Below are 12,542 nucleotides of genomic sequence, written 5' to 3' on the forward strand. Positions count from 1 at the left end.
AGTGGGCTGTACTGCTATGAAATATGGGTGGGGCTAGACAAGAGGGAAACGGGAATGAATGCTTACTCAGTCAGAAGCTGGTGGAGCTTGTGATAACCTCGCTCCAATGCCAGGCTTACAGGTGTTGCCCCTTCCTTGTTGTGGATGCTGAGAGCTCCACGGCCACCTGGCTTCTGTAACAGGAACCATGTCAACCGCAACAGTCCCAGCCGCACAGCAAAATGCATCAATGTTTCCCGGGGGCCACCATCTGTAAACGGAGAACATAAAAATAAGAATATATAACAGTATCCACCAACAAAGATCAAAAAAAACCACCACAACAAAAAAGACACGTTTAGGTAGATACTGTTGCTTCCAAGTATCTAGGATCTTGAAGGTAAACATAACACATGGCAAACAACTTTATTCCAGGTACAATCCCCCTTCAAGTAAAGACAATAAAGATAGAAAAAAACGATGACACAAAATCTTCAACCCACAAAGAGAACCAAGTCATTTCTGTACCTTCTCAGAGAAGTTGATAAAGATGACCGACTACATTATGGCCTTTCCAGTAAAACAACAACAATAACCAAAGTAAATGCAGCGCTTTCTATACGATGGGCTCTGAGACGAACAGCTGTCAAAACTTAGGGGAGTATATCCTGAAGGGTATAATTACTTTTTAAAGAACACTCAGACAGGAGCTGGCTAGTTAAACACTAAAAACAGGTTAGACTTGTTAAGTACACACAGGTCTTAAGTCCCTCATACTAAGGGCATATCAAATTGCCGGCACTACTAGCTTTGTGTTTGCTTAATGAGAAAATGAAATGAATCTTCAGGTACAATGAGTCGAATTATAAGACTACACTAAGAACTTCACCATGTGCCTGGGTTTACTTCACTGGAAATGTAGGATCCTTTTTTGGCATGTTGGGTCCCTAAGAAAGTGGGTAGGATGAGAAGGGGCTTCAGATCAGGCAAAAGTGGGCTCAGGTCTAGCCTTAAGCATCAGTGTGAGTAGGCATGATTCACTTGCCTCTCTGAGCTTCACTTTCAGATCCCTGGAGCAAGACACCATCACTTCTCAGTGCTGTTGTAACAGAGAGGGGTAGATGAAACGCTAGATTAACGACTACCTGCAGGGTTCTCATTAATATCAGTTCTCCCCCTCCTCCTTGCTTCTGGCCCTGTTCTCGAGCTTCAGATTACATGTTAACTTCACTAGAACACTTCCTAGCTCATCATCTTGTGCTGGGCTGAGAAGACGGCGCTAGGACCAAGGTGTGGCCCTACACGTGACAGTCTCAGCTCCAACAGTTGTGCTTTCCTTCCTCCTCTCAGCTTGGTTTTCATCTCTTCTTCCTCGTGGTTTCTGGGTCTCAACTTCTTTCTTAGCACTCGTAGATTTCTTGGATGGAACCCCGCGTCTTCCTTTTCTCTGAAATCTTCAGATGATTCTACAGGTGAGGACCACAGCAGGAGTGAGGACATCCTTGAAGATGTGACTTGACAGTGAATTGCAGTGTTTCTCATAAACAATTTTTTACAAGATTTTTGTTTCTTTTGGGCTGGGGTTTTTGCATGTGAGCTGAATTCAGGGAGCTGAATCCTCTGGAACTGGAGTTACAGGCAACTGTGCACAACCTGGGAACTGAACTTGGGTCCTCTGCAAACTCAGTATGAGCACTTAGTCACTGGGAGATCTCTCCAGTCCCGACGGCACTGTTTCTTAACATCACTGTGTTACCTATGACTAACACAATTTCATTAAAAGCAAATTGGTCTTTTAAATACTTGGGATGAATTCAGGCCTTGTAATGAGTTCAAGCAGGGACCGAGACTGAAATGTCTCGGGGACTGGGAAAATTGTTCAGGAGTGGAACACTTAGCATACATGGGGCCTGATTTAATACTCATACTCTAAGAATGGAACCCCAATTCCCAAAAAGACCAATGAAAATAATGTCCTTGAATAAATAATTATTTCCAAGCATAAATTTTTAATAGACACACACTCTGAGGAAGTGGCAAGGCCAGGGGAAAAGGCAGAAAGAATTCTCATCTAGGATTAAGCACATCTGACTTGTACTTTATGCTGCCCACAACACTCTGACAACCTTATCAAAATACCAAAGCACTAAGCACTTATGGACCAGGAAATATGTGGGTATTTTTTCAGAGCAGGCTAATTCCAGTCTTATCAGGTAATATCTCCTCAAAATAACTTTCTTTCCAGCACCTTTGCTCTAAGTCACCAGAAAGTAAGGCGCCATAAGGCCAAGCACCTCGCGTCTTAAGTCATCTCCACTACTTAATCCCACCCCTCATTTTCTATTACAATTTCAAATACATATAAGCTAAAAGAATTATACAATTATCAGATATTAAACTACTTAAGTCCTACAATAAACGTTCTCTCATTAATGTATGTGCTTTATCAACTATCTTTCTTTCCAGGGCTTCTGTGTAGCTTTGGCTGTCCTACAACTCGCTCTGTAGAGCAGGCTGGCCTCGAGTCCACAGAGATTCACCTGCCTCTGCCTCCAGAGTGCTGGGATTAAAGGTGTGCACAACCACCGTCTGACACATCAATCCATCTGTTCACATATTTCAAAGGAAGTTGAAGACATTAGACTAATTTGATGAGTACCACCAACCAGAATACATGGCTATAAGCATAAATGACTAAGATATAGGAAAATACAAGCAATACAGTATAACATTTGGTATCATTATTACTTTATCGTCTCACTATGTAGCTCTGGCTGTCCTAGAACTCGCTTTGTAGACCAGGCTGTCCTTGAACTCAGAGAGATCTACCTGCCTCTGTTTCCCAAGTGCTGGAATTAGAAGCAGGGGGTACTATACCAGCACATTTGATACTTGTGTGAAATCACACTCCCATCAAAATATAGAATATTATGAATATCAAGCAAAGTTCCTTTATGCCCTTTTCTGGTTAAAGCTTGATTACTAGAGCCAATCACTGCTTTGAATTTTTCATCGTTTTTGCCTATTAGAAAGTCACCTAAATGAAATGATAAAGCAAATGTTCTTGTATGAGGCTACTTCCATCCTTCCTGAGACACTCCATACGGCTGCCATGTGGTGTTCGATTTTATTGTTTAGTAGAGTTATCTCACATATGTATCTCAGATTAACTAAATAACCACCTATTCTCTTTCATATTAAACTGGCTCTTCACATAAGCCATATGAATTAGGCTCAAAATAGCGGAGGCAAAGATAAAAGGGAGAAAAAGATTAAACTAGGAATAGCATTTCACCCAGGCTGTTTTGCTGTAATAGCACAAGAGCTCTAACCTTAACCGCGACCTGCCAGACTGCTTCTCTTCCTTTCATCTCATTTAATTGCAGAGGACTGATAATTCACAACTGATTTTCATTTGCTATGGTTCCTCAACCCATCATTCTTGGTCTTCTTCCTCTATACTTCAAGAGTTACTTCCTCTATATTTCAGGGGGTAGGCTGGAGGTGCTTGTGGACATGGTGGTCAAGGAGCTCCCAAGGCCTGTTGGTCTCTGCTGTCAGAAATGTGAGCCATCACACTTGGCTTTCTACTGTGTGCTGGGATCCAAACTCAGATTGCCATGTTTGTGCAGCAAGGTCTTTACCCCAAGCCCCTTCTTGTTTGGTTGCTAGCTCTCAACTTCTTGTTTAGGTTGCTAGCTAGATTTCCTACAATGTTATTTGGGTCCTTCATCACAACAGAATTCAATTAGAACAAGGGAGTCAGAATGTTCTTGCAATATTTCCAACTATTCCTCTTCACCTTTGCCTTCCTCAATGTTTTTCTTCCAGGCACATTTAGGGCCCAAAAGAGTTATCTCATAGGACCCACGTTGGTTGTGTCCCTTTTCGACCACTGAGCTAATTATTTCTCCTAGAGTTGTGATCAAAGCACCTGACAAAACAATAAGGGAAGTAAGCTTTATTTTGGCTCTTGGATCAGAAATTTTGCCCAGTCACAGCAGGGAAAACATGGCAGTGTGAGAATGTAGCCAAAGCTTGCTCACATGGTGGCACACAGGACAGTGGTTAGACTAGGGCTGGGCAGGAGCAGGCATCACCTCCAAAGACCTGCCCCAGTGACCTCTCCCACCGGCTAGTCCCAACTGAAAGGCTTTAGAACCTTCAAAATAGCATTCAAAAATGTAGAATGGCTCTAGGTTGAAACCGTAACAACTACACTGAAATGCAAAGAAAGGTCTATCAAGGTGTGGCTAAACCACAGAGAAGAGGTGTGGCTAAACCACAGAGACCAGAACAGCACTGCATCTCAACAATTATTGGAGGATTACCCATAAATCTTGCATTCTTTCTTTGTACAGCATTAGAAGTATTCCTGTACCTGAACTAGCCTTGCCCTCTAGTTAGATTGATGACTATCTTAAATATCACCATGGAACCTACATCCAGCAAATGATGGAAACAGATGTAGAGAACCACAGCAGAGCATTGGGCTGAGCTCCCAAAGTCCAGTCGAAGAGAGGGAGGAGTGAGAATATGAGCAAAGAGATAAAGGCTATGTTGAGGACACCCACTGAAACAGCTTACCTGAGCTAATGGAAGCTTCCAACTCCAGCCTGACAGCGAGGAAACCAGCATAGGACCAAATTAGGCCCTCTGAATGTGGGTGACAGTTGTATGGCTGGGGCAGACTGTGGGGTCACTGGCAATGAGACCAGGATTTATCCCTATTGCTTGTTCTGGCTTTTTTGAACTCATTCCCTCTGAAGGGATACCTTTGCTTGACTTAGATGTAGCGGGGAGGGCCTTGGTTCTGCCTTAAAGCAATGTGCTAGACTTTGTTGACTCCCCAAGGGAAGCCATACTGTTCTGAGGAGTGTGGGAGGAAGGTGGAGGGAGCAGGAGGAGGAGAGGGAGTGGGAAATAGATTTGGCATGTAAAATGAAAAAAGAGGTTTTTTTTTTTTTTTCCAAATAATTTGAAGGCGGAAGAAGAAGAGAAGGAGGAGGAGGAAGAGGAGAAATCCTCCTCTAAAACAAAATTCAACAGCAAATGGCCCCATTATATAACAAGACATACTATCTACCTGTTTTCATCCCAGGTACAAAGTCTGTTACGTAGCTCTTTCCTTTAAAATGCATTTCAATTAACTATATAAATTGGCTGGTGCAAACAGATTACTCCATTGCATTCATCCTTTAACAGCAAACATAGGCTCTTAACATATTCATCTATCATGATCACAGCCAATGTTCCTAGATTCTAACCTACATCTAAGCAAACTACCTACACTACAGATGTGACTGAGAGTACTCAAAACCAGATTCACGATTCAAGGCATTAACTTACATACTTTTAAAAGTAAATACCTTTATATTTTTTATATTTATATTTCACTCACCCAGTAAAATGGTGCAGTAAAGGCATTTGCCACCAAGCCTGACAATCTGAGTTTTATTACACAAACTCACGTGATAAAGGGAACTGACTCTTGCAGGTTGTCCTGACTACATGTGTGCTGTAGCATGTATGTCCATATGTTCATATCTATCTAAACACATACACAAATGTAAGAATAGGTAAATTAAATATTTTACCTTGCAAAGTATATATTTAACTTGTTCAGTTACTTCTGAATTTCAGTTATTATTTAAATATATGTATGAAATAAAATACATTTTGGGGAGATATACAGTATGCATTAGGGTCTTATAAACTACCACTAAAACAGGCTGTAGAATATCCACAAAATAATTTTCATATCCACAAATAATTCTCCCATGATAAGACTTTGAAGTTAGACCTTTCCCCGTTCCCAGCCAATGGTAACTACTGATTATATATATATAAGTTTTTCGAGACAGGGTTTCTCTGTAGCTTTGGAGCCTGTCCTGGAACTCGCCCTTGCAGAAAAGGCTGACCTCGAACTCACAGAGATCCACCAGCCTATAGAATCTATTTATATTTTTTTAATGACATCCTTTCAGAATATAGAAACAGAACCATATATTATATATTTGGGAACTGACTGACTTAAGCACAAAAAATTCAAAGTACATTCAAGCTGCTGCACATATCAATACTTTGCTCCTTTTGAATTGCTGAGTGATATTCAACTGTAAGGCTGTATCACAATTGACTAGTATCCCTCAGAGAGGGATGTGAGCTGTTTCCATTTCTGGTGATACATGATCAATGCTACATTTGTATACAGACATTTCATTTTTCTAGAGTAAACACCCCAAAAGTAGGTATCTAGGTGATAGAAGAAATTGCCACACTTCTTCAAAGTGGGCATTTCCACAAGCAAAATGGGACCTATTATTCTGCACCCATGTTTATCTTTTTAACTTTAGATGCCTGTGTCAATCACTCTGGGTTCTATGACAAAATGTGGGGTATTCAAACAACTGATTCCTTTTTCTGTTTGTTTTATTTTGAGATTAGATCTCATATATCCCAAACTGACAATGAACTTGCTATGTAGCAGAGAATGACCTTGAACTCCTATTTCTCCTCTATCTACCTGCTATGGCCTGGAATTACATGTGTGCTTCACCACACCTTGATCCTAGCTCTTCATCCATGTAAGGCAAGCACTCTACCAACTGAGCCACACCTTTGGCTCACGGTTTCAGCCTGTGAACTAGTTCTATTGTTTATGGGCCTACTATGAGGCAGTAAATCATGGCAGAATGGCACAGTGGATCAAAGCTGTTTACCTCATGGTGGCCAGGAAGTAGCAAATGGAAAAGCCATTGACATGATATACTCCTCAAAGCATATCCTCAGTGAACGACTTCCTTCAGCCAGGCCCACCTCTTACTAATTCATTCAGTCAGTAACGCATAAATGGATTAATTTACTAATGGGGCTCTTGTCCCATGATCCAATTATCTATCTCTCAACAACACTAACTGGAACCCAATCCCCAACAATAGTGCCTTTGCCAACACTTTCCAAGTCATAATACTCATTGTAACAAGTATGTAATGATATCATTTTGTGGATCTGCACTTTACTAAAAGTATACATACTTGTCTTTGCTAGTATCACTTTATATTTCAGAAAGTCTAGAAGCAGTAAAAGCATACAATAAATTAAAGCTTGCCAGCTTCCTCTAACAAAAGACAGGGAAGGAAGGGACTGGAGAAATGATTCAGCAGTTAAAAGTACTTGGTGAAACTGACAGAGGACCAGAGTTCAATTCCCAGCATACATGTTGGGCAGCTCACAAAATCTGCTATAACACACACACACACACACACACACACACACACACACACACGCATGCACACACGCGCACACAGGGTAGGGGTGTTCAAAAACAAAAAGATATGGAAACTTGAGGCTCAGAGCTCTGACCTTTGCTTGTCTCACAGATCTGTTTAATCACCAGAACATGATCAAACTTAGTCCTGGGTCCTCTTTAAATAAGATAGGATAAAAGTATTATAAATAATTGTTCCCACATCAATACAGAAATGGCAGGAGCTACTAGGAAGAATCAGGATTCATCTATAGGTATTCTGAATAGGTAATCAGGTGGTAAATGTCACATATTTGGACCTTAATATCTTAGCAGGATCCAGAAGTTTCTTGGATACTGTACTATTAAGAAAGTGAAAAGAAAGTTTTCATCAAGATTTGAATGTCCATACTTTTTCGCTGAACAATCCAGTTTTGGCAGTATTTGTGACCGCCATCACCATGTCTCTGAAGCATGGCATATCAAGCCGTTGTTTGGTCACAGCTTGCCTTTAAACTTGATTTAACAGAATCAGTGTCAGCAAATATTTCCTTACCATTCAATCAAGGAAGAATCAACTTATCTAACTGGTCTGAAGGACAGGAACTAAGTATGGCTTCTGTCCTCAGGAACTAATTCCTCATCTCATCCGTGGAGAGGAAGGCTTTTTCTCCGCTCATCCTACACAACACTGTAATTGAAGCTGGGTGGACTCCAGGCGTCACGCAAGATCGTATGCTCCTTTAGAGATAGCTACAAAGTGAAAGCAAACCTTTCCTTTTAAAGTGCGACTTCCAGTCTTCCAATGGAGCGCTGGTCAGTATTGAAACAAACATTTTGAGTACTATGTGGGAGATTTCTACACTTTTATTCAATTGGATTTGCACTAAGTATAGGAACAGGATGTTATTTATGAGTCCAGAGAATTTTACTAAAATAGGTGTATTTGCAAGCATGACATCTAGATATCATTTGCTTTAAGAATAATTATATGGGGAAACCCTTGTTTAATTAGGAGAGTTTATGTATTTATTACAATAGAAGTGTTTGGTTTTTTTTTTAAATGAAGTCCTGTAAGAACCTTTACTGTGGAGTTTCTCAATGCTGATCTTGACATCGTGCTTCCCTGACACACTCCTATGGCTGCTTTCCTACAACCCCACAACGTGTTTAACAGAACCTCCGATACAGCAACAAAAACCCTGTACTTATAGTTCTGTGACTAAGCATCAGGTTACTCCGCTGTTCTCTCAGGAAGTGTAAATCAACAGCCCTGCTTGGAAAAAAGTCAGTCCCAACCCACAGAGATATGCCAGTCTTCTCAGGTTATGTCACCAGGAGAAGAGAATACTCTGTACAAGAGTTCTAATTTACTCGGCCACTGCAGAAAACCTGAACACAGTGGTCGTTTAAAAGCAAAAGCACAAGCATCCCAAAGCAGTTTGTGAGTCAAGTAAATTCTCACCATGCAGGGTGTGATCTGTCCCTAACACATTCCACTCTGCGGGCAGTTTCAGGTGTCTGAATGCCAGTACAACCCTCTCATCGAGAGAATTGACATCTCCAGAAGGGGGTCCTGATCGGTCCAGGAAACGAGTAAAGTTGAGAGCCTGCTGATTTCCTGCACTGGTTGCCAGGAACTGAGCTGCATCGTACGCCTCATCCTGGACGAAATGGAAGTCTTCTTCAGCTACTACAAACACAGGCAGGCCCTCTTTGGAGGCACAGAGCAGCACTTTCACTGTCTCGCAGCAGTCATGACCTAAAGAGAGCACAGGGAGCAAAGAGAATTGAATTGACTGATGAAGAACCCCCAGTGGGTCCGTTCAGCTTTTATCACAGCACACAAGATTTCTCCTCCAAAAAGAAAAACCTTCCTTTCCCAATTTCTTTAAATTATAGTTTTAGTTTTCTTATTGATATTTGTAAATATAAGTGATATCTTTAACAAATGGTGAGCAAATGTGAATTTCCGCTTTCAACATTCTGATCACATGGATCAGGCTGTAGCAACTAGTGTTGTTACATCTGAACAAACTTCAGAATGAATGTTTTAGGATCCTATTAGGTCCAGCACAAAGTAGGCAGTCTAAGGCTTACTGAGCTGAGTTAGATCTGAAATAACAACAGGAAGAACGGGGATATGGGAGGAGCAGCACAGACAGCCCCGCACCACAACACAGTAAATCCAAGACTGTAGAATGGTTAAAAGGATAAGTTTTCACACAAGTCAAGGTCCAAAAGTTACATAAGAATTGTTGTTCCCAGATACTTTCTACCTGTCCCAACCACTAAGGCAATAAGCATGTCAATCAAATCACCAGGTTCAAATAAAGATGATGCAATGCTGTGGCGACAAGCCCAACTCAGTAAAAGCAAACACAAAAGAAGAAGAGAACTGTGCTTCCCATTCTACAGATCAGCAGGCACCACACGGCCTTAGGCTAAGCAACAACTACATGCCGCTGCAAGCTCCACCAGAGCCAAACTTCTCAGACATAGCAGCATGAAGCTCTGCTGGGTTAGCTATTCTTATAGAACAAGACTCTCTTCTCCAAACCTTCCTACCCTTTCAGAGTTAAGTATGGAGATCATATGTAACAAAGTATGTAGTGCTTTTTCTCAGTTTTCTAACACTGATCTCAAATAGCTATTATATTCTGTTCCTATCATCACCACTTTGAGGGAGAGAGGGAAAGAAAGAGAAAATAATTTTTTTCATGTACCTAAAAAGAGTAAGTTGTTTTTCCATTTACTTTTTCCAGAACCTTCCTTATATCCATTGCCTTTATGACACAACATAGTTCTCACTGTTGTTTTGAGTCTGTATTAATAAAATGTGTTTAGTAACCAAGTACTTACTATATACTGGGTATTTAGTAGATAATTTTTCTCCATGTAACAATTTTATGATTAAATAAAGTAGTATACCTAAGTTCCAAAGATACTGCAAAGCAGAATCCACTATTTACAGTCAAAGCTGACGTGAAAGGACACTGCCTATTACATTTATTATGACTCAAGAGCTTTGTGCCAAATGCTGTAAACAGAGAAGAGAGAATATCACCAGGTAAGCCATTGCCTGAAGGAGCTGAACATTCAGATTACAGTCAGTATATCTAACAGATGTTACCAATAATAACAGATACAAATTAAATTCCACCTTCAAACTTTAAAACTTGTGCCAATAGAGAAGATACTGTACTAGCCTAAAATAGAAAACCCAACGCTCTTAACCTATGCAAACAGACCTCATTCTTTCTTGCCAACATCTTTCCTAAACTTTAGCACAGATAAAAACCAAAAAACTTGAATCAAAAAGGCAATGGTACTAGAAACAAATGTAATTTACTGGTCTGTATGTATACACATATACACAAACCAAACACCTATGATCAAATTATTATTCTATTGCATTGCATTGTATTGTATTGTATTGTATTGTATTGCATTGCATTGCATTGCATTGCATTGTATTGTATTGTATTGTATTGTATTGTATTGTATTGTATTGCACTGTATTCAAAGCTGTGAAATGTGCACGAATGCACAGAAATCTATCTGTGGCTGACAAAATGACTGCAAAAACAGAGAGAAATAAGGTAACCAAGGAGGGAGGGGACAAGTGGGAAGACGTGGAGGGAAGAGAGGAGGAAGGTAGGATGGAGGAAGAGATGGAGGGAAGGGAGGAGGAACCACTGCATGAAGCTGTGGAATTGAAGCCTGGATACACTTGGAGACCTCAGGAAGTTAGAGGTACCAACGCCATGGGAGGCCTGTCAGTAAGACTTGTATGCAGGAAGTAGAACCGAACCAAGAGAGAGAAGTGTGTGGCAGTCAACAAAAATGGAAGGGTGACACCATCTAAGCCCTTTGACATCAGACACTGAGCTACAGGATCTGAGAGTTTGCTTCACCGGGTTTCCGTCTTACTTGGGTCCAGTTTTTCCTCACTATGCCACCATTCCTCCCTTTTGGAATGGTGAGATATATATATATATATATATATATATATATATATATATATATATATATATATATATATAACCTGTGCCACTGTATATGACTAAGTAGGTAATCTGATTTTTGAGTTTATAGGGATTTACAGTTAAGAGACTGTTGAGTCTCAGAAGAGACTACTTTGAAATGATGTTCAGACTGTGAAAGACTATGTGGACTTCTTAAGGTGGACTAAATGCATTTTGCATTATGGTATGATCACAAGCCTATAAGGGTCAGTGATTTGAGCGAGAATGGTCCCTATAAGCTCGTATGTCTGAATAAGTGGGCCTCAGTTGTGGAACTGTTTGGGAAGGATTAGGAGGAGTGGCCTTATTGGAAGAGATGTGTCACTGAGGTCACGATTTGAGTTTCAAAAACCCACATCATTCCCAGTTAGCTCTCTCTGCCTCCTCATGGATCAGCATGTGAGCCCTCTGCTACTGCTTTAGCACACGCTACCTGCCTGCTTCCATGCTCCCCTCCATGATACTCAGTCTCTGAAACTGAAAGCACCAAATAGTCTTTCTTTTTCTAAGTAAGCCTTGGTCACGGTGATCTGTCACAGCAATTAAAGAATAACTAAGACATCTCCATGGGCACACAAGTAGTACACATATACAAATGCAGACAAAACAATCATAAACATAAAACAAAACTAAAAAAAAAAAGAACAAAATACCTGCCTCACCTAGTGTGTGGTCAAAATACGCAAGATTGGCAGAGTTACACTATCAGGCTCAAGATTAGTTTTTAAACCCTATATCTTTTCAAATAAAGCATGAGAAATAGAGGATTCAGCATATTTTAACTGCAGGCAGTCTGACAGAGATCTAGGAATAAAACTGCATCAGTACAGAGAAGTTTCTAAAGCTTACTACTGCAAACGTACTCCAGACAAATGACTGTTGGGAGAGAACTGTTAGTCTTATGTCTGCCTTTGTACCAAGTAAGTGAAGAGACACACAGACCTACCACTAAACTACAAAAGCAGTATGGGAAATTCCATCTAATTTGATACAATGGGGAAGTACAGTAGCAACGTTTTTTAGCTAGTTTCCATGGCGTTTTTGTTTCCATTCAATTTCCTGGTAACAAGAGAGGAACATAGAGGTTTTTAAAGGAAAAGCACTGAAATTTTACTCAGTTTCTAAAAGAAGCTATCCTATAGAATTCAGAAAGGAAAACAAACAAACAAACCAAAATAAAACAAAACAAAAAAATTCCAGAAACTGTTAAGGGGAGAAATTCCTAACTTTAAGAGCATCGTAGCCTTCTACAAAGTCTATTTCATTTACAACAGAAAGAGAAGATA

General features: G+C 40.3%; 1 protein-coding gene across 1 annotated transcript in view; it reads right to left on the minus strand.

Annotated features, from left to right (window-relative positions):
* The window catches only part of Akap13 (A-kinase anchoring protein 13), a 271,423-nt gene that overhangs the window by 155,231 nt on the left and 103,650 nt on the right, over window positions 1–12,542 (minus strand). Inside the window, exons 4-5 of the mRNA XM_048434838.3 lie at window positions 8,694–8,990; window positions 67–250 (exon numbers count right to left, since the gene is read on the minus strand). Coding sequence (XP_048290795.3) covers window positions 67–250; window positions 8,694–8,990 — 481 coding nt within the window. The remainder of the gene's footprint in view (window positions 1–66; window positions 251–8,693; window positions 8,991–12,542) is intronic.

This window comes from Myodes glareolus, chromosome 24 (assembly GCF_982192425.1).
Source record: "Myodes glareolus chromosome 24, mMyoGla1.1, whole genome shotgun sequence".
Lineage (NCBI taxonomy): Eukaryota > Metazoa > Chordata > Mammalia > Rodentia > Cricetidae > Myodes > Myodes glareolus.